The 23,442-nt window shown below is 45.1% G+C and overlaps 1 protein-coding gene across 1 annotated transcript; it reads left to right on the forward strand.

The window, feature by feature from the left end:
- The first annotated feature begins 447 nt into the window (after positions 1–447).
- On the forward strand, positions 448–11,987 carry LOC143487028 (P2X purinoceptor 4a-like). The gene is made up of 11 exons (XM_076986332.1): positions 448–590; positions 1,411–1,585; positions 2,467–2,538; positions 3,194–3,266; positions 3,389–3,485; positions 3,638–3,718; positions 3,817–3,958; positions 10,296–10,432; positions 10,639–10,732; positions 10,957–11,022; positions 11,352–11,987. The coding sequence occupies exons 1-11, from the start codon at positions 448–450 to the stop codon at positions 11,493–11,495; spliced, it is 1,224 nt and encodes a 407-aa protein (XP_076842447.1). The 3' UTR covers positions 11,496–11,987.
- The last annotated feature ends 11,455 nt before the right edge of the window (positions 11,988–23,442 follow it).

Genomic DNA, 23,442 nt, shown 5'->3' on the forward strand with positions numbered 1-23,442 from the left:
TTTGGGTGACTCTGCATATATGCCACTCGCTTGAAATTGAAAGGATTTATTATTATAGATTATCAGGGAATGTTCATCCACATCATCAGCGTAATTTAAACCACTGCAAGCAAGTGGCATCGCATTTCTAGGATTTGTGCAAATGAAGATAGTTTATAATTTTCGTTTGTTAATTGTTTTGGTAGTTAGCCGTAAACTATGAGCTTGGACATGATAAAAGTAGCTGAATTTTAACTTGAATTTTTGCCTACCTGAATGAATTTCACAGACTAATAATGGTTTCAGTTTCAGATTCAGGTGACACAGACAAAGCCCCATAAAACTCTAGATTTCACTGAGCCAAGAAGATTCCTGTTAATGTTTAAGTGAAACTGTGACCACGGCGCAGACTGGGAAGACAAGGACGGCTTCAGATATTTGTAGTGCTACTTCAAACCCGCAGAGACAATGAGTTGTGGCGAAAGTTGTTGCGTTTCTATTACTCAGTGTTTCTTTGACTACTCAACGCAGAAAGTGTTGGTGATCAGGAATAATTTGGTGGGGACACTCAACCGACTGTGTCAGGCACTGGTAATAGCATACATCATAGGGTAAGTACCTTCTGGAAAGACACCTGAAAAGACACATAGGAAATACAATATATCCGCCTTCCTCGAAGTCCTTCCAACATTTATTTGTCCTTGAGTTTTTTTAAACATGATATTTTAGGGTTAAAATGTAATGTGCTGTATTTAGTCAATTATGATTTTTACACCGCAACCAAAATTTGTCCTCCGCTTTTAACCCATCTGTGCAGTTAGAACACACATACACTAATGATTACTAGGGGGCTGTGGATCACACGTGCCCAGAGAAGTGGGCAGCCCTAGCCCTAGCCCGGGGAGCAGTTGGGGTTAGGTGCCTTGCTCAAGGGCACCTCAGTCATGGCCTCAGGTCTGGGAATCGAACACACGACCCTCCGGTCACAAGACCAGTTCCCTACCACCAGGCCATGACTGCCCCTGGTTAATGCTGAAGCAGAGCTACTGTTTAGGTTGAAGTAGTTTACTCACCAAAACTCACGTCAATAAAAGTGACAGTTGAAGTTGTGTGCGTATGAGCCTGTCTGGCATCAGATGTGTCCAGGAGTCAAAACGAAATCTAATGACACATGGTTTAGTCGCAAATTAGTGTAAATTAACAAGTGATATGTCTAAACACAACCACTGTTTATAGTTATCTGTAAATTAATTAGGTTTTAATTTTATTTAATTAAATATATTCAACAATTATATTCAACATTTTCAGGCTCTAAGATTTTGTTTTACAACGAATTAGAAATAAAAATACTGTTGTCTGGTGAAGATTGGAAAAGGGTGTGTTTGGTGTGTGAACAGAGTCCAATAACTTATCAGATGCTCACCTGCACAGGTATGTGTGTGTTCTGAAGAAGGGCTACCAGGACACAGACACAGTCATCAGCTCAGTGACCACCAAGGTGAAGGGCATCGCCTTGACCAACACCTCCGACCTGGGTTTGCGCATCTGGGACGTGGCTGACTACGTAATCCCCCCTCAGGTAGCCTCCCGCCGCACGGAGACAAAGGTACAGGGCAGATGACGCTACCCTGAGGCCTTGCTCCACTGCCCCTGTCACCCCCCCGCCCCACCCCACACACACACACACACACACAGCTGGTGACTGAGTGACTGGGGCAGTCACTGGTCGTGTTCAGCAGGAGAACACAGTCCCAGCAGATGAGGTTGTCCTCTGAACACCGAAGCTCTGTCTGAACTGCTGAACATGGCCGGCTCTGGGTGGTGTTAGGTTCAAGGGTGGTTGGGGTGTTTTAGTGTAGGACACGACTTCCCTTCAAACACAGCCCCCATGTGACTGTCCTGTCCCTGGCTGTCATGTCTCTGTCTCTCCACTCTCACTACAGAGTCTTAGAGCATTAATGGGCAGGGGAGTTCAGTTCATTTAATGTATCAGTACAAACTACAAATCAAAGCTCTGCAGCTTAATCTGGACTGGTCAGGACTGGGTCTGGACTGGGTCAGGACTGGGTCAGGACTGGTTCTGGACTGGGTCTAGACTGGGTCAGGACTTGGTCTGGACTGGGTCTGGACTGGGTCTGGACTGGGTGTGCTGACTCATACGTTTGTAAGTAGCAGATATTCAGTTAGTTCCTCATTTGCAGACCCTTTACTGTAAAGAATTATTGAGCAATGTCAGAACATACAGAGTGTATATATTTATTTATGGGAGCTGTGTCACGGGCTACTGCGTATGACGGTCTTGTTGGTGTATGCAGTCGTTCTGGCTTTGGTGTTTGCATGCTGTTTCAAGTCTGGCTAGCTGGGCTGGCTAGTCACAGGTAAGAGCAGAAATGAAGTGTGTCCCTGCCTCGTAGTCAGGTGATGGTGGGCGTGGTTTCAACAGGCTGATGGACAGTGCCAGAGTGTAACTCTGTGCGCTCCTCACAGGAAGAAAACTCCTTCTTTGTGCTGACCAACCTGAACATCACACCGAACCAAACACAGTCCCGATGTGCTCAGGTGAGTGTGGAGACAAGGGTGTGTGTGTTTGGCTGTGTTAGTCTTTGTGTTGAGGTGTCTTTGTGTGTGCGCTAAGCTGAATGTGGACACAAGACTGGTAATGTGTCATGTTTATTTTACATTCCGGAGGGACACTGGATCCCTTAAAATGTAACACTCATGTCAAGAAGTTGACCAAGGCTGTCAAAACTGGTTTCAGCTAGTTTCCAAAATATCTTGGATTTCAAATCAATGCTGCAATGTATGTGTGTGCCATGATTCTGTCACCTACGTCACACTTTGTGGCCATCCGGGCCCAACCCTCTCAGTCAGTAAACCTATAGTGCTGTTATACAAACAGGCTTTGAATGTAATGGGTCATGAATCAATATCCATATCTATTCATCATAAACACAATCTTTCAAATAGATATGTATGTTTAACGTATTTATTGGACATATGGTATAATTTATTTATCCAGGGCCTGGGGCTGAGAATGAGCTTAAGCTAGACATCCTATGAGCATTTTAAATAACAATGTTTATCTATTTTGTCTGTCAAATAGTAAACAAGCAGAATTCTGTTCGCCGTGCCAATCACCACATAATCTCCATCAGTGTCTGCCACAGGCGTGTATGTTGTAGATCTGAGCTGTGCGGTGTCCCTTTTTGAGCAGAACCCAGGCCCTGGCTCCATGTGCTCCTCTGACCAAGATTGCAAGAGAGGTGTCCGCGACAGTCGCCAAAATGGTACGTTCCCAATCAAACCACTCACACCTACGGGGGAGGCCTCGGGATCTTTGCCGGCTGTTGGGATCCAAGTGGTTCTCTTCTCCTTCCGGGATCATTGTGACCCTCTGACCCTTGTCCAGGTGTGCTGACGGGCAGGTGTATCCACTTCTCGAAGTCAGAGAAAACGTGCGAGGTGTTCACCTGGTGCCCTCTGGAGAAAGAGGGCAATCCACCTGAGTAAATGTCTAAATATCTGCTGCGTCAGCACACAGATGGCACTGCAGCCTCACACACACACACACACACACACACACACACACACACACACACAAACACAGTATTTACTGTTAACTCTTCTCATCTCATTTGTTTGTTTGTTTCCTTCTCAGTCCCCCACTACTCGCTGATGCGGAGAACTTCACAGTCCTGATTAAGAACAGCATTCGCTACCCAAAATTCAGCTTCAACAAGTGAGCCATGTCAGCATATGCCCTGTGATCTTACACAGGAAACCTCTCAGCACATTCTCAGCTTACTGTGTGTGTGTGTGTCTGTATCTGTGTTGCAGACGAAACATATTGCCCCATGTGAACAACTCCTACCTGTCGCAGTGTGTGTTCAACCGTGTGACGGACCCAGACTGCCCCATCTTCAGACTACGGGACATCGCCGCTGAAGCAGGAGAGGACTTCCAGACCATGGCAGTCCATGTAGGAGAGAAAAGTGAACCTTAACATGCTTTACTAATTACACCAGCACAAAGAAACTTGCACGTTCAACATCATGTACTACATCTGCATACTAGTATGCAGTATAGTGTGTAGTATGCGACAAATGCAAATCATATTACAAGGTCACATGAAAAGGTCACACTTGGGAAAATATTTCCACCACCATTGCATAAAAGGATACCTTACACCACAAAGATAGCTCTAGTCATCCATCCATCCATCCATCCATTCTCATCCGCTTATCTGGGTCTGGGTTGCGGGGGCAGTAGCCTAAGCAAAGAGGCCCAGGTTTCCCTCTCCCCAGCCACTTCTAGTTTTTCTGGGGGGATACTGAGCCATTCCCAGGACAGCCGAGAGGTATAATCCAGGCATGAAAATCTGTCACCTTTCGGCGAAATTCGCCGTTTTGAAGTTGAAAAGGGTGACCTGCGTGAATCGTGTAGATCCAATGAGTTTTTTGTTTGGGGGGGGGGGGTGGTTGGGAGATTATATGTATATATTTTAATTATCATTGACTCATTAAGCAAACAGAGCACTTCCGAAATCGACAATTTCAATGACACAGTGGCCAGCAGTTTCCGCCCCGAATCATCATAGAGGCCAAATAGCGTTTCAATCATACCAACGTTCTTCATTCATGTTATTCATTTACTGCTAAGCGGGACGAGAAGCAGGACCTAGTGCTACACCGCGGACAAGTCAGAAGAGCGTACATTTACCACTACATTTACCAGATCGTACATTTACCACATTTACCAGATCGTACATTTACCACTACATTTACCAGATCGTCAGCCCCGTCGACAGGGGGGGACAACCGGGTCTGTTGTCCCGGGCCCTAGGGCCAGGGGGGCCCATCAAAGAGCCCAGCAATTTATTTTTTATTTAAAGTCTATAATTTTTAAATAATCTTGAAATCTTTCATTAATATAAAATTATGTACTCATAATAAGCTCAATGGCTCAAATATATGTGTTTTTTTACCTATCTGCATATTTTCCATTAAGTGCATACACCCCCGCCTCCCACTGGAAAATGGTTTGATCCAGCACCGACTGTAGCCGGCCAGTATCCGCCCAACAGCGGGAAATACAGTGGTGGATAGTTAAAGTAAATACAGAAATCTGGAGCGCAGAAAAGAAAGGAAAAACATTTACCTGACGAATTTTAAAGTTGCATTGTGTTCCAGGTTTGAAAAGTGCTGGAATTTAGGGTAAAGTACTTGAAAATGCTTGAAATTGTAACTACTTCGTTTCACAACAAATAGCTGTCTGACTGAACAGTTCTCGCGAAGACGTTAAGATTGGGCGTTTTGAAAATAAACAACCATTAAATAATGTGATAAAAAGCGAATTATTTCGAATCATTTCGAGTATATGTATAAATATTTAACGTAATTAAGTTTAACGTGATTGAAAATATTGAAATGGACCTTTAAAGTGACGTTTAATTCCACCTTATAAAGGTATATGAACCTTACAAACATGACTTTGCTCAATGCGCTGAAGCACGGCGCGCGCGAAGTTACAAAATTCGAGAGGTGTACGACCTCGCGAACCGACAGCGCGCGAGGCCCTCGCGCACGGGCGGAGCCACTGCGATTACGTCATTTTCGCGCGAACCCTCGCGCTGGGGGGGAGGGGGGGTACATGAATCTTTCTTGTCCCGGGCCCCAGCAAGACTGTCAACGGGCCTGCAGATCGTACATTTCCCAGTGGATTTAATCTGGTTATTAATGGTTTCAATCATTTTCATATTTTGCGGTAAAACAAAGTTACTGCCGTTACTGCGTTGAATACTGTCAGAGCCACAAGCTCTTGTGATAAATAGGTAGATAGATAGACCTATTAAGTTCGCATCAACCCCGTGTAGTTAACGGTGACATAAAATAAGAAACGAGATTTTTCTCTAGTGTGTCTGTAGTTGTAACTGGTGAATCCAGGGACGGGTGAGGATAACATTCGCCCATGTTAGAAAATAAAAACACGTGAACCTGGTATTTTTACACTCATTTTCGCCGCTGATGTATTTATTGGTTCATTAAGACGTAATGGTTTTGACTGAGCCATCTGGAATGGCGAAAACGGCCTCTCGCGTTTAAGGATCTGGCTCCATACATTGAATCCATTGACAAGACAGTCAAAAAAAATGTTTTTATGGATTTTACTATATTTTACGGAGCCCGTAAGGTGACATCATGTAAAAAAAATAATAACGCGTGGCCACGACTTACTAACGCGTGGGAACGAGATACTAATGTCGCCTTTCACACGCGGCAACAAAGTTTATTTTTTCACAGCAAAGCAAGCAGATCCCTTATATAAAGTAATACTTAATTATCTTGTTCGCACGCGTTAATTATCTCGTTCGCACGCGTTAGTAAGTCGTGAAGTCGTGGCCACGCGTTATCATATTTTTTACATAATGTCACCTTACGGGCTCTGTAATATTTGGCATCACCTGTCGCTGTATCCCCGTACACCAGCAGCCCCCCCGTCGCCGTATACCCATGACGTCACGTGTGAACGGCCCGTATCCCCATGACGTCACATGCCCCCCCCCCCCCCCCCCCCCCCCCCCCCCCCCGGTCTTCTCACCTTTTTAACCCCTGACCCATTTTCATGCCTGATAATCTCTCCAGCATGTCCTGGGTCTTCCCAGGGGTCTCGTCCCAGTTGGACATGCCTGGATGTTGCATCCAGACCAGATGCCCGAACCACCTCAACAGGCTCTCTATGTGGAGGAGCAGCAACTCTGAGCTTCACCTGGATGACCGTGCTCTGTACTTTATCTCTAAGGCAGAGCCCAGACACCTTGCGAAGAAACCCCTGCTATCTTATTCTTTCGGTCACTACCCAGAGCTCGTGACCATAGGTAAGAGTCGGAACGTAGATTGACCAGTAAATCGAGAGCTTTGCCTTTTGGCTCAGCTCTCTCTTCACCACAACGGTCTGGTACAACGTCCGCAATACTGCAGCCACAGCACTAATCCGCATGTCAATCTCTCATTCCATCCTTCCCTCACTCGTGAACAAGAACCCGAGATACTTAACACTTCCTTTTGAGTCAAGGACTCACTCCCAATCCTGAGAGGGCACTCCACCCTTGTCCGACCCTTGTTGTTAGAGTCGGTTGCCTCGCCAATTGGCTACGCCGAGATAAAAGTTATGAACAGAATCAGTGACAAAGGGCAGCCCTGGCGGAGTCCAACTCCCACTGGGAACCAGTCTGACTTACTGCCAGTCATGCGAACCAAGCTCCTGCTCCGTTTGTACAGGGACTGGATAGCCCATAGCAGCGGGCCCCATACCCTACAGTCCCGGAGCACCCCCAGAGGAATCCCAGAGGAACACGGTCGAATGTCTTCTCCAAATCCACAAAGCACATGTGGACTGGCTGAGCGAACTCCCATGTACCCTCTTGGACCCTCGCAACGGTGAAAACCTGGTCTAGTGTTCCACGACCAGGACAGAACCCACATTGTTCCTCTTGTAACTGAGATTCGACTATCAACCAGACTCTCTTCTCCAGAACCCCTGCATAGACCTTACCATGAAGGCTGAAGAGTGTGATCCCCGATAGTTAGAGCACACCCTCCGGTCATTTTACATTTTTACATTTTATGGCATTTGGCAGACGCCCTTATCCAGAGCAACTTATATTTTATCTAATTTTTATACAAGTGAGCAATTGAGGGTTAAGGACCTTGCTCAGGGGCACCTCAGTCATGGCCTTAGGTCTGGGAATCGAACCCACAACCCTCTGGTCACAAGACCAGTTCCCTAACAGCCAGGCCATGACTTCCCCATTCTTAAAAAGGGGAACCACCACCCTGGTTTGCCAGACCAGAGGCACTGCTCCCAATGTACATGCGATGTTGCAAAGATGTGTCAGCCAGGACAGTCTCACAAGATCCAGAGCCTTAAGGATCTCATCCACCCCCAGAGCCTTGCCGCCAAGGAATTTCAACACTACCCTGGTCACCTCAGCCCAAGTGATGGACAAACCCCCATCCGAGTTCCCCAGCTCTGCCTGCTCTGTGGAAGGCGCAATGGTGAGATTGAGAAGATCCTTGAAGTATTCCTTCCACCACCTAATGACATCCCCAGTCGAGGTCAGCAGATCCCCAGCCCCACTGAATACAGTTTCTCCTCCGGAGTTGCCTGACAGTTTTCCAGAATGTTCTCGGAGCTGATCAAAAGTCACTTTCCATGATCTCACTGAAGACTTCACACATCCGAGTTTGTGCCTCCTTGGCCTTCCTGTACCTGTCTGCTGCCTCCGGAGTTCCACAAGGTGTAGGTGTTACCAGAGGTGTCCACCACCAGTTTCGGGGATTGCTGCCACAACAGCCTTGCAGCCACAGCTCTAGTCTGCTGCATTGACAATGGAGGCACAGAACAAAGCCCACTCTCTTCCTCGCCTGCCATCTGATCCAACTCACCACTAGGTGGTGATCGGTTGACAGCTCAGCTCCTCTCTTGACCCGAGTGTCCAAGACACATGGTCACATGTCCAATGACACAATTACAAAATCGATCATCGAACTGCGACCTAAGATGTCCAGGTGCCATGTGCACAGCTCTGTGCTCGAACATGGTGTTCGTTATGGACAGATTGGGATGAGCACAGAAGTCCAATAACAGAACACCACTCAGGTTCAGATCGTAAAAACCATTCCTCCCAATCATGCCCTTCCAGGTCCTACTGTCATTGCCAACATGTGCTTTGAATTCCCCCAGCAGAACAGTGGAATCCCCAGAAAGGGCACCTTCCAGTATCCCCTCCAAGGACTCCAAGAAGGATGGGTACTCCGAACTGCCATTTGGTGCATAAGCACAAACAACAGAGCCTGTTCCCCAACCCGAAGGCGCAGGGAAGCAACCTTCTTGTCTACCGGGGAAAACCCTAACACACAGGCAGCTAGCCATGGAGCTATGAGTAAGCTCCATGAAAAGAATAATCCAGCCTCTCTCTCGAGAAATGGTTCCAGAACCCAAACAGTGTGTTGAGGTGAGCCCAACTATATCTAGTTGGTATCTCTCAGCCTTGCACACCAGCTCCTTCCCAACCAGAGAGGTTACGTTCCATGTCCCAAGAGCCAGCTTCAGTAACCCAGGATCGGTACGCCAAGTTCCCTGCCAGTGTGCTAGTATGTAGTAGGTTATTTCGTACACAGCCTCTATCCAAGCCAGACATGTTCTGTGACTGTTCAGTGATGTTATTCAGTATTCAGTGGTTCTGTCCTGCTGTTCAGTGGTCATGTTCTGTGCTGGATCATCAGGTGGTTTGATGTTTCTGTTTGCTTGCATCTTCTGGTGGTTAACTATACTCCAGATCTCAGTTCAGTAGTTTTTCTACATACATCAGAGTGTGATTTGGCCATCGGTAGAAATAATCTGACCTTAGGCCAGCTTTGGTCACTGGGTGTCCTGTGGGGTGTCATAAACATGGCTGTAGAACCTGTCTTCAGATCAGTACTTTGTCTCTATGTATTTCTCCAGATCTCAGTTCAGCTCTATGTTTTCTACATACATCAGAGTGTGATTTGGCCACTGATAGAAAGAATCTGACCTTAGGCCAGCTTTGGTCACTGGGTGCTGCAAGAGGAAGCACTGATGCCAACTCCTAACTGAGGGTCATTATCTGGACTGAAGGGATTGTGACTACTTGGCCTGGAATTAGAACTATAACTACAACTATAGAACTATATTTGAACTATAAATACGGACTTCTGCTAGCAGGCCGCCCAATGGAGGATGGGTTCCCTTTTCAGTCTTGGTCCTCCCAAGATTTCTTCCTAATCCCCGCCATTATAGGGAGTTTTTGCCTCGCCTCTGGCTTGCTCATTAGGGATCTGGACCCATACAATTATAAAGCTGCTTTGTGACAACATGTGTTTTAAAAAGCGCTATATAAACAAATTTTACTTGGACTTTGACCATCCCAGCCCATTTTGTTTTGAACAAAGCCTCTTTCCCATCCAGACATGTTCTGTAACTGTCCAGTGGTGGTGTTTGTGTTGTTCAGTATTCAGTGGTGGTCCTCTGTCCTGCTGTTCAGTGGGGTGTTCTGTGCTGGATAATGGTGGCTTGATGGTTCTTCTGCTCTAAGTGCAAACTTGCATTTCCTGGTGGTTAACTGCTCCAGATCTCAGTTCAGTAGTTTTTCTACATACATCAGAGTGTGATTTGGCCATTGGTAGAAAAAATCTGACCTTAGGCCAGCTTTGGTCACTGGGTGTCCTGTGGGGTCCCATAAACATGGCTGTAGAACCTGTCTTCAGATCAGTTCTTTGTCTCTATGTATTTCACAGGGTGGTGTGATGGGGGTGCAGATCCGCTGGGACTGTAATCTGGATATGGCTGAGAGCTGCTGCGTACCTGCCTACACCTTCCGTCGTCTCGACAACAAGGACCCAGAGAACAATGTCACCCCGGGATTCAACATCAGGTTGTGCCCTCTTCTCATCATTCAAATAAGTGTTGTCAGATCAGATCAGATATACTTTATTGATCCCAGGGGGAAATAGCAGTTGTGAGGCTTATGTGTATATACAAATACAAAAAGTATTTTAACAATGTAAGTAAAAATAATAGCAGAGTAGAAACCCCTTACTTCTAGTTATTTCTGAATTATTGTTTGTGAATTACCTACAGGTTTGCAAAATATTACAAAAATGAAGTAGGCAAAGAGAGCAGAACTTTGATCAAAGGCTACGGCATCCGCTTCGAGATCATGGTGTTTGGAAAGGTGAATCTCACATCAGACACTTAACACCCCTTCCTTTAACGATGTTCACTTCACCAAAAACAGCGCACCAGCTTTCAACAACATACTGATCATTTCACCAATAACAGCGCACAATCCTTTAATGATGTTCTAAACACTTATCCGATTACTGCACAGCATGCTATAAAGACATTCCAGACTATCTCTCTTCATAAGAGTCTGTGTATTCATGCCTTCCATCACAGGCGGGGAAATTCAACATCGTGCCGACTTTGCTCAACATAGGCGCTGGCTTGGGTCTGTTGGGGCTGGTAAGTGCTGCCATCTGAACCCTGTAGTACCATGACTGATCCCAAATCAGGAAGCAGAGAGGGGAAAACAGAAACCACTGTGCTGTGGTACTGTTCTCCTACAGCTCTGTCCATTATGGGGGCAATTGCTGTCAGAACTGTTCTGGGACTAGATTTTGTGTAACAAAAATGTGTATAAAATTTCATATCCCCAGTTATATGGGATATGAAATTGATCTTGGGTCAGCACACCAAGATGATTGATAGATGATGAACATGGACATGGATGCTCTAAGAAAATGCAAGGTAATGCTGACCTTTGTAACGCTGACCTTTATGGTTCTCCAAAGGTGAAAGTTCTGTGTGACTGGTTTGTGATGAAGTGCATGAAAAATAAACAACAATACATTAAAATGAAATATGAGTACGTAGGTGACTTTGGGCAGGTAAGTTTGTGCTCTTTATTTACATATACATACAGTTTAATATATTGACATATTTCTTGCAGATATTTTCTGAATTATTTTGTCTACAGTCCTGCATTTGTTTAATTTTCTTTCATTTTTTAGCAGTATTATCAGAATCTCTGGTGTGTGTTGCTAGTACTGCGGTTTCACTCTTCTGTCAGTAGTCAGAACTGCTTGACGTGTGTGTGTGTGTGTGTGTGTACTCAGTAATAGCAGTGTGGGCTAGACAACTTCAGCATGTTCACATGACCCACATGACTGGCAGTGACATTACTGGCTGTTCTCTACCTGAGAGCTCAAACACCTTCAGTACCTCGAGAGGTACTGACTCCTACTGACTTATTCTTCATTTTTATTTTTTCTTCACGTTTATTTTAACAGGTGTCCACTGAGCTTCCTGAACTACATTGAAGTTCTGAAGACGACTGGATCTGCTTGTATATGTTATTACTGTTGATTTTTTAAGCCATGTGTAAATTTTTTACAAGCAAAAAGCAAATAAATGACCTCAAACATTTAGTCCCTCGTCTTTATTACGTGTGTTTATGTTAAAAGGTGTTTCACTGTCTTTAGGAAGTCCAGAAGTTCAAAACAAGATTTTCTTCTGCCTCCTGGAACATCACCATAACTGTTCCAGATGATCTCTTTAACGTTTGGCTCCTACTTAAAACATTTACTAGATTCTTTTCTGTAAACATCCTCTTTGACAACTCTCAACCTACACAGACGAACACAATATACTAGATTAAGCATTTCATACGTGTTTCACATTTGTAGTTTGGTTAGCTTACTGATCTTCCCAAGCATGTATGCAGGCCCGTTGACAGTCTTGCTGGGGCCTGGGACAAGAAAGTTTCATGTCCCCCCCTACGTAATTTGAATTTTCTTTGTAGCAGACAATCCTTGTGTTAGTATAATATAGCCACACATCAAAACAGTTTCTGACAGCTGACTGGTTAAAGCCTGGTTTATACTTGACGCGGCATGAGGGTTCGCACGGCGAAAATGACGTAATCGCTGTGGTCCGCCCGTGCGCGAATCATGTTGGCAGGGTTCATACACCTTTATAAGGTGGAATTCAAGCACTTGTACGTCACTTTCAAGGTACAGTTCAATATTTCTCAACACGATAAACTTAAATAAGTTAAATATTTATACATACACTCGTAATGTTTTGAAATAATTCGCTTTTAATCACCTGAGCTTAACGTCTTCACGTTCTCTCATGTTTCGTCCTGGAATTACAAGAGGCTCGTATTTGTTAACGTAATACAAGAGAACTGTTCAGTCAGACAGATATTTGTTGTGAAACGAAGTAGTTACAATTTCAAGCATTTTCAAGTACTTTAGCCTTAATTCCAGCACTTTTCAAACCTGGAACACAATGCAACATTAAAATTAGTCAGGTAAATGTTTTTCCTTTCTTTTCTGCGCTCCAGAGATTTCTGTATTTACTTTAACTATCCACTAGGGGTGTGACGAGATCTCCGTGTCTCGTGATCTCACGAGACGCAACTCCATGAGATTTCTCGTCGCGTTAAAAATCTGTCTCGCGAGATTTGATGACGTCACAACAACGTCGGAAAATACAGGTATTATTGAAGATGCTTCCGCCACTTTTAAATCGTTTGTTTGGCAGCATTTTAGGAACCCGGCGGAAATGATAAATGGCAAGAGAGTGACTGATAAGACACTACATATGCAAACATTGTATGAAAATAATGCCGTACAGTGCGACTAATACGAGCAGGATGCAGAGACATTTACAGCAGCACCACAGCTCAGTACTCAAATCAACATATCTCACTTGAACAGAGGTAGCAGGGACAGAACGGCGCTTTGGCAAGTAAAGGATATCGGGAGCAGTGTGGGGATGATAATATTCTTAAAAATGAACATGGCAGTGTAGTTGCAGCAAATTCAGTGACATACTTGGTCAGGCTCTGTTTGCACTATTTGAACTCTGTATTGACTGTCGTGGAAATTTCCTAATAAATGGATGAGGACTCAGACGTGGTTAAATGATTAATTTATTACAAAAATATAAATATATATAAATAGGACAAAGACAGATACAAGACAGACACAGACATGAGAGTCTCATTCAAGCATGACAACTCCCCCTGCTTATATACAACCTTAAACACAATTCAGCAGTTCTAACAGCAGGTTATCTTTAGCACAGCATGTTCCAAAACATAAGCGTCCAGCAGGCTACTTTGTCTCACATGTGTGTATCTCCTAATATGGACTTCCCTAGAGTTAGCGGAAGCAACTGATGTATCAGTTGAACACAGAGAAAGCTAAATGACCCAAGACTAGTAGCCTAGTGACTACCAGTTAACAGAGTGTTCTTACCCTCAGCACTCTCCCTGACCTGGGTAACAGTATAGCACACATGCATAATATGAACTAAACATGGTTACACTGAATCACACTACTTCATTATTGTAGTCCTTCTGCTTAGTCAGAATGGACATGTCCAAAATCATAAAGTTCATAATGATCTCTTATAATAACTAAACATGATCTAATCAATGATAATTAGTCAATAATCAATAATTTCTCTCACACTTCCCCCCTTTGATTCTGTGTAATCATTAAAAAGGAGAGAATAAATCATTAATTTCATCATAGAATATCAACTTAAAACAGGCCCTGGAGTCAGTTAAGCTGCTCAGGGCCATCGGGCACAACCCAGCCAGTCGCCAGGTCGTCTCAGACATCTTCCTTAAACAGACGTCCCAAGGAGTCTGCTATCTCAGGCTCCTTTAAGTCGTCGTGCAAGGCCATCTGAAAATGCTGACGCATAAGGCCAGTAAGCCACGACGAACAGCAAGACATAATACAAGGCACTAAACACAACAACAGCTAAATGATTATTACAATTGGTAAAATCATAGTCAGCATCCAATGTCCCCATGGGCCTAGACATGAAGTGATCCACCCAAACCAGGTTCTTGAACCTCGGCCTTCATGTGATCAATTAAATCAGTAATATTATCATAGTAATCTGGATTGCTGAAACAACATGAAACATTGATTTTCTTACACACACCTCCTTCCTTTGCAAGGAGGAGATCTAAAGCTAATCTATTCTGAACCTATACTTGTCTAATTTCTTTCACTTCTTTGTTTAATAGGTCCAGGGCAGTCTCAGTACGAGAAGCCAAAGTCAGAACTTGCCATGCAAGTCCATTGATCTTATTCATTGTTACTGCAGTTCCTCCTCTGAGGAACACTGACCCCCGTTGTATGATCTCTCAGGTAGAGCAGAGTAGGTTTTCTCTCTGCATGCCCACATCGTCGCCCAATCTGTTACTGGGTTCACAATGCCATGACAGGAGGTGAAACTCCATTTTGCAGAGGAGTTATTTAGTCTAATGGTGCATGTTGATCCGTCTCTGGCTGTTGCTACCAGATCAACCTGGCACTTGGTGTGCTCTATCCAAAGATGGCCTTCAAGGCCCCCTCTGTGCATAGACACCACTCTCCCTCAACAGGGGTGGTGTCAAATGTCATGTTGCGAATGCCGGCTCATGACACCTTGTCATTTGAGTCGTAGTCGTTTATTTCCTATGATCCATACTTGCAACATCATCACCTACCCAATCAGGAACCTTACCACTGTGAATGATGGTGTGAGACATGTTGTAGAATTGACCTGTTAACCTATCAATCTCGCATATGGGTCTGTTAATTAACATTGTAGCCATTTCGTAAGTGATTGGTGTTGGTGTTCACGGCATGTGGAAAGGATGGCAAACCAGACAGGGCTGCTACAAAACCAGAGGCAGACATTTCAATCCTGTTTCCTGAGTTAATTTAGAAAGCCCCCCCCTTAATTGTGCCATTGGCTCTCTGCACCGCTCCTGGGTAACCCCCATCGTGGGATTATTTCCCTTAGTAGCATCTTTGCCACCGTATCTGAATTCTGCTTTGTGGTGGGGAAGGCCTCCGTCCATTTGCTAGACATACATACACACAAGCCTGTATTTCAGCAGGTGTTAGTTCAACAAGATCTATTTGCCAGTGTTGAAAGGGTTCGGTCGGCGGCAGGTGTCCGGCGGGTGCATGTTTAGGTCTGTTATCCCCCTGTGGTGGGATACCAGACATCGTGTATAAAAATTTTGGGTGAGTGTGGTTATTCTTAGTGTATGCTAGTGCTTTTGGGTGAGTGTGGTTATTCTTAGTGCATGCTAGTGCATGCCACTATCCCCCCTTTGCTCATTGTGACTCCTCCCATGAGCAATTTCAATCAGTCCTCTCATGTAGGCTGTAGGGAGACATGGCTTACCTGTCTCTGTGTGTGTCCAGACTCCCCCCATTGTTTTGCACCCCCCCCCCCCCCCTTTTGCCCATCTCTGTTCGTCTTACATTGTGGCTTGTGTTTGTATTTGTTTGTTTGTGTTTGTGTGTTTGTATTGCTCTGGTTGTTAAGGGTGCGTCTTCCCTGTTACTGTGATCCGTTAGCATCATTTGTGTGTTTGGAGCCTGCAAAACTGTGTGTTGGGCTGTGGAGTCTGTGAAGACATTGCCTTTTGCTACTGTGTCGCCTGTTCTGGTGTGTGCGGCACATTTGATGATTGCAGTTGTGAAATTAGTTGGTGCTTTATCTTTGACCTTGAGCTGGTAAGGAATGGTGAGCTCAGCTGCTTGGGCAGAATAATGTGGCAGGAGTGATATTGTTTCCAAAACCTCTTGTGTGGATAAATGTGCTTTTTTTTTCTCTGGTTCTGTAAAATTCGAGAAACAGCATGTTTGACCCAAAGGGCGAGTTGAGCGTACCCCACTATATCTCTGAATGCTACCAGTGCCCGCACCCCGGCTGCCCCGGGGTCTAGTTTTCCTGAGAAGTAGGCTACTGGCCTCTGTCTGTCACTGGGGGCTTGAGTCAAAACACTGGTCCTTTAACGTCAACACTCCCCACACACATACGAACACTGAACACGCACATCAATTCTGAACTTCTATTTCAGAATTCAAAACTCAGAAACTCCGAACTTTTATTTCAGACTCATTTGTTCAAACGGGCTTATTCTCTTTAACAAATGTTATTTTTATCTCTGTTTGTTGTGTCAGAATTTCAATACATACTATGTCATGACCCAGGAAGTGCACTTTTTGTCAGCAATATTGCAATTTTGCTTAGGAACCTTGTGGCCTTCCCTTGCTAGGTGATGTAGCAATGCCACTATGGCCCTCTTTGCATGCTTCTCATGTGTTTACACAGAGTATCAGAACATCTACGTAGTGCAACAGTGCAATGCCCTCTGGAAGTTTCAGAGAGGCCAGACTGTCTCGCAGCGCTGCATTGTAAATGGTGGGTGATGTGTATGTTTTTTTTTTACTTCGAAGGAAAATGCAAACCAGTACTGGCTATCTGGATGCACTGAAAATGCATTTGCTAGGACCACTACACTGAACCACTGGCTATCTGGGGGAATCTGGGAAAGAATATTGTGAGGATTTGGCACTTTTGGGGCTCTAACGTGTACTGCTGCATTGACAGCCTGCAAATCCTGCACAAATCGCCATTCTTCCCGCCCTGGTTTCTTAACTGGAAAAATTGGAGTGGGCACGGGTGAGTTAGGGCACAGTACGATCACTCCAGCTTGCCTAAGTGATTGGAAAAAAACTGGCCTAATTTCCTTTGAGCGCCTCAGGGTTCAAAGGGTATTGACGTTGTTTTGGCCTATAGTCAGATTTTGGGGTGATGTGTATGGGCTCACACCCCCCGTATGAGCCCCAACATCGCTCTTACCTTGTGCCCATAATGCTGCAGGAACAGTTCTGAGTTCCTCTTCCTCTCATTTTTTTTTTCTCTGAGAGGGTAAGGGAGGCAGCTAAAAAAATATCAAGGGGGTTAATCAGTTCCACTCCCCGCCTGCAGGGGAGCCAGCACGGCGCCGGCTGCATCCACGCCCTCCTGCTAGGGCTAAACATGGTGTTCCTCCCAAGAACTCTCTCCCAATCGGTAATGTCAGACATCTCTGTCATCCATTCACCGACGTCCTGCCATTGTGGCTCCTCGCACACGTTTGCTAGTGACACATGTGGTTTAGATCGAGGAAATGAGAACAGGTCTTCCTGTTCTAATGTGGTTTGCACCATTGCCGCAGCCCACACGCAATCCCACACAATAGCAGTGACAACCAAGCAATCATGTTTTCCAACATCAAATTTATCCTCAAAACCTCTATCGGGGCCCTCACTCACATGCAGCGTGCAGTGCAGTGACCCCTACGGTCTCAACATCAAATCACCTGGCAACAAACTACACACTTCACACATGAAGTGGTCCCAACACTCTCCTCCTGCACTCTGCAGCTCATAAGCATACAGTGGAACTCCTGCTGATAACTGAACCCCAACACAGCTAACTCACACATAAACAACCCCTCAGGCCTGCTACTCAGGCCCAACTTACACATTAAATCACAACCCATAACATACAGTTAAGATAAAAAATTCATGTTCAAATGTATTATTTCATTTACATCGGAGAGGCTCTTTTTTTTTTTTTTTTTTTTTTTTTAATGGGTGGCACCACTATAAACCAAAAACTTTTATTGTAGTGCCGTTTACAGTCAGTGTTATTTTAGGCAGGCCCTGCGGCCCTACACTAATCTTCTGCAAGCATTGATAAATTAAATGATAATTTAAACCAGTTACTTTCCTTTTGTCGTCTTCCAGTGGTCCTGTACCGTCCAGCCTCTCCGCTGCCCGTCAATCTCTGAAAGTTCTGTTTCTCTGTTCAGCATTTTCTTCATTTTCAGGACAATCTCTTGCAAAGTGTCCTAGTTTTCCACAGTTGTAACATTCACCACCTCTCCTCTGGGGTAATTCTCTCATCCCCATCCACCTCGTCTTCTTCCTCAGCCTCTGACGTGGCCCCTCCCGCGTTCTCTGCACCATGATCTCAGCTTGCTTCTGGATTTTCTTGTTCACTCTCCATGCCAGCTGTGCCTCGTGATGCTTGGCATGATCTTCTATGGTTTCAGGGTGGCATTGTTGTACCCGGTGCACTGGGCTCTGATGAGGTCACTGATGTCTTTTCTCATGCTTACCAGGAAGCTGTTTCTCAGGTGGGCTTCCCATGGGCTGGCCTCCGCCGGCCTCCGCTCGTGTGCTGGTGCTACAAGACCGCTGTGGTCAGTGTGAACTCTGGTCAGTCTCATGAGGAAGTCGCTGACAGGTTCTCCGTCTTCTTGTTTACATGCAGCTATTTTGGACGTGTTGATAGTGGCTGGGTGTGCAGCTTCCAGCCTTGCGACCAGGCGTCCTACAATCTCTCTGTAGGGCCTGTTTGGATCCTCCTGTCCAGCTGCTGTTCCCACTCAGTGTTGTGGAGATGGACGTCTCCCAGTGTCCGGTCTCGGTCTATCTTGTTTGACTGGATGACAAGACTGAACAAAATCTGTTAGTTCTTCACCGAAGCGCTTACCTCCCATCTCTGTCGGTTTACCCAGGCCCACCGCCGCCTTCATGATGTCATCTCCTGTCCAGTGACGGTGGACCATGATGACTCCTTCAGGGCCTGTGACCTCAACCATTGGGAAGGTCGTTGCGCACCCTGGGGTGGTCAGTTCAAGCATCACCTGACCCTTTCTTTCTGTGGCACGGCTTCTTGTGTGTGCTGCCACGGGTGAAGTTGGTGGCGGGGGTGGTGGTGGTTGCGGGCGGCGGGGGTGGTGGTGGTGGTGTTGGGGAGGTGCCGCATTCCATTGGCTGGCGGGCACACTCCATCGCCTGGCGGGCGTCATCATACGGGACTAGTGGCCCTGGGTGCAGCGGCAGCTGTTGGGCTGGTGGGAGTGCGGGAGGCAGAGGTTGTGGTTGTGATACCGGAACTGATGGCACTGGAGCTCACAGTGCAAGTGTGGCAGACAGAGTTTGCTGTCGTGGTGGCGCCAGAGCTGGTGGCGCTGGAACTGGCGGTGGAGGTGCGGGAGGCAGGGGTAGCGGCTGTGGGTGCATCTTGCAGTTGGTGCAGTTGCTGAGCCGGGATGGCTGGCGCAGATCTCGTCGGGGCAGCGTCGAGGTCTGGTCGGCTACAACAACACACTGAGAGACTTTGTTAGTACACTTTTTAATCCCTACCTGTCGTACTTGCCTTTTCTCGGCTTCTTCAAGCCAACATTTAGCTTTTTCTTCCATATCTGCTTTATGTTTAACAAAATACTTGCGCGTTTTTTCTATCTGCGCCCTTGGGCTCTGTTTTTACTCTCTCAACTAGTCGGCGCAGATAGTCTACACTCAATGTTCCCTTTGAACCAAACCCATAATGCTTAGCCCAAAAATTCACATGTCGAGTTACATCTTCCCCATAATCTCTAGTCATTTGTTAGGCTACACTACTCTGAGTCTCCGATGGTTTACTTTGTAATTTACTTTGTGTTTTACTCATGATTCCAAATAATCCCAAAGATGACCCTTCACACTTTTTTTTTTTTTTTTTTTGTGTGTGGGGTCCAAGAAATAAAAAAAATAAAAAATTAGGAAAGAAAAAAATCCCAAATCAATTAAACACGTCAAAGAAGGTCCTCAAAATTTAGATCCGCTCCTCGTACCAACGAAGCAAACAGTGCCCTCCCCCCCTGGGGGATATCTCTGCCGCTCCGGAGCTAGCCAACACTGTATTACGTCTAATCAGTGCGCTTCTGCCCAGCTGGATCTCTGGCCAGACTGACGGGCGCTAGGCTAAGTCCTATCCCGCCTGGGCAATACCGCAGTATCCCCACCGTATAGACTTTCTGTAGGCGATATCTCACTATATCCCTATCGTATAACAGAGATCATCCGGCGGGCGGACACTGGCGGATATTTAACACTTAAACTAAGAAATTAAACTGAAAATTCCCACTTACTGCGGTTTTCGTTTGATCGGGCGGAGAACACCACCGGAGACTGGCGGTGACATCACTCCCTGGATAGGTACTTTCCCTTTGCTCGTGGGGTTCCCACTTTGCCCAGCCCAGCCAGGGATCTCATCCCCCGGGGAGCGTCCTCGAAGATCAGTCACCTCCTCTCCGGGGTGCCTCTCGCCGATCCTGTTCGTGACGCCAAATTGTCGTGGAAATTTCCTAATAAATGGATGAGGACTCAGACGTGGTTAAATGATTAATTTATTACAAAAATATAAATATATATAAATAGGACAAAGACAGATACAAGACAGACACAGACATGAGAGTCTCATTCAAGCATGACAACTCTGAAGGCAGGGGGGCGCTCCCCCTCCTTATATACAACCTTAAACACAATTCAGCAGTTCTAACAGCAGGTTATCTTTAGCACAGCATGTTCCAAAACATAAGCGTCCAGCAGGCTACTTTGTCTCACATGTGTGTATCTCCTAATATGGACTTCCCTAGAGTTAACGGAAGCAACTGATGTATCAGTTGAACACAGAGAAAGCTAAATGACCCAAGACTAGTAGCCTAGTGACTACCAGTTAACAGAGTGTTCTTACCCTCAGCACTCTCCCTGACCTGGGTCACATATAGCACACATGCATAATATGAACGAAACATGGTTACACTGAATCACACTACTTCATTATTGTAGTCCTTCTGCTTAGTCAGAATGGACATGTCCAAAATCATAAAGTTCATAATGATCTCTTATAATAACTAAACATGATCTAATCAATGATAATTAGTCAATAATCAATAATTTCTCTCACATGACAGAGAAGAACGTTTTGTTTTGCACATAATACAGTGAGTTGACGCTTAACAACGGATCTGGATAACAACGGACCGGAGTTACCACCAACTTTAAATTTTATTTCGCGCGGTGCGCGGAGGAACTGTGGAGTGTTGTGGAGTGTAGCGGGGTGTAGTGGAGTGTAGCGGAGTGTAGTGGGGTGTTGCGGAGTGTAGTGGGGTGTTGTGGAGTGTTGCGTACGATAAGCCCATCTCGGCAATGCGATCGCTCTTTCTCACGCTGTAAGCACGAGAACATGGTTAGTTTTTTTCTATACTGTATTTACGATTAAAGCATATCTAAATCTAGTGTCGCGCTTAACGACGAAAACTGCTTTACGACGGACTTTTCAGTCTCTTACATAATGCATGTATATGCAAGAGTTATAATAAAACATTTCAAAATGCATGTTTAAAGTTAAATAAAAGTCTGTTGTCCAGTCATATAATTTGTAATTTTAGTGTTCTTAAAATCTCATCTCGTCTCGGATCTCGTGAACCCAGTCTCGTGTCTCGTCTCGTGAGCTAAGTGTCTCGTCACACCCCTACTATCCACCACTGTATTTCCCGCTGTTGGGCGGGAACCAGCCGTCTACAGTCGGTGCTGGATCAAACCATTTTTCAGTGGGAGGCAGGGGTGTATGCACTTAATGGAAAATATGCAGATATGTAAAAAACATATTTTACCATTGAGCTTATTTTGAGTACAGAATTTTATAGTAATGAAAGATTTCAGGATTATTTTAAATTACAGACTTTAAATAAAAAATAAATTGCTGGGCTCTTTGATGGGCCCCCCGGGACAAGAGACCCGGTTGTCCCCCCCTGTCGACGGAGCTGCATGTATGCATGTACACTACCGCTCAAAAGTTTAGGATCACTTGCAAATTTCTCTCTTTTTGAAAGAAAAACAAATTTTCATGTAATTCACAAACAATATTGTCCATTTCACAATTAATTCAAGTATCAGATTCTTTTTAAAGAATAAAAATGCTTGTATTAAAGCCTACTTTTGTATAGAGGCTTATTTTGCTTATAGTCCTATTACCAGTAATTCCCAGTCCTCTGCCTAAATCTCCTGGTATGGTCGCTAATCCAAGTTAAGGATGTTATTGGGCTAATCAAGGACACACTTGATCAAATGTGATGCACAACTGAAAAACGTTATACTAATAAGTGAGCATAAAGGGACCGGAACATTCTAGGTTAGTTTAGTATCAGCAGCATCAGCAGTTGTTGGCTTGCTTACAGTCTCAAAATGAAAGAGGCCAGAAGGAAATAACTTTTAGAGACCCATCAGTCCATTGTTGTGTTAAGGAAGGAATGCTACTCAATACAAGTTATTGCCAAGAAACTGAAATTATCTTACCGTGCTGTTAACTGCTCCCTCTGAAGAGTGACACAAACTGGCTCTAACAAGGACAGAAAAAGTAGTGGGAGGCACCGATGCACAACTGTGCAAGAAGATAAATATCTTAGGAGTCACCTGGAATTCTGACTGTAATGGAGTGCTTGCACAGTCTCTGGATATGAACCCTATTGAGCTGTTGTGAGAGCAGCTTGACCGTATGGTATGTATCAGGCCAATCCATGATGTGGGAAATGGTACTGTAACGCGGTGAGTATGGGAATGTACACACCACGTAAAGAAACAGAGAGAATGGGGGACCCAAGTGCTGGCTCACGCTGACAGTAAATTTGGCAGAGCCAAAAGTCAGTGTGAGAATGAAACGCGTACCACAGAATAACCAACACAACGCGTGAAAAATAACACTCAATCGTGGAGACGGGAGAAAGAAACAAAGTAACTAAAACAACGCAGATAAATGCAACGCGAAAACGAAACCAAAATGCCAGGGGAAGTAACTGGCAGCAGGCAAAACACGCCGCAGCAAAATAAAACCCTTCCCAAAAGTAAAGGCTAAATGGATTGGAAGAAAACCAGGATTGGGAAAACTTGAGATGGGTCAGGAAGCGACACAGGAGATAGAGACTCAAATAAGTAAATCGTGATCAGGGCTTGATCATTCCATCCGCTGGATGCAGCCAGGGAGCAAAACCCTGAGAACGCACTGGCATGACCAAAATGATTCAACAGTGATTCATCTCATCAAGCTTCCTTAAGAAGCTGAGAAACAGCTGAGACGAATCACTACTGATTACGCTGATTGAGTCTGGGACTGACTTGGGTGCCCCTAGTGGCAGCTGGGGGAATGGGGGAATTTTTATTACAGTGCTCACTGTATTTTAGTCTCATGGCTCAT

This window comes from Brachyhypopomus gauderio, unplaced genomic scaffold (assembly GCF_052324685.1).
Source record: "Brachyhypopomus gauderio isolate BG-103 unplaced genomic scaffold, BGAUD_0.2 sc46, whole genome shotgun sequence".
Taxonomy (NCBI): Eukaryota; Metazoa; Chordata; class Actinopteri; order Gymnotiformes; family Hypopomidae; genus Brachyhypopomus; species Brachyhypopomus gauderio.

Bases quoted from the DNA above. Each gene is read 5' to 3' on its own strand.
- LOC143487028 (XM_076986332.1), top strand. From the start codon at position 448: ATGAGTTGTGGCGAAAGTTGTTGCGTTTCTATTACTCAGTGTTTCTTT. The intron at 3,486-3,637 runs GTAAATGTCTAA...TTTCCTTCTCAG, and splicing joins AAAGAGGGCAATCCACCTGA to TCCCCCACTACTCGCTGATG. The intron at 3,719-3,816 runs GTGAGCCATGTC...TCTGTGTTGCAG, and splicing joins CCAAAATTCAGCTTCAACAA to ACGAAACATATTGCCCCATG.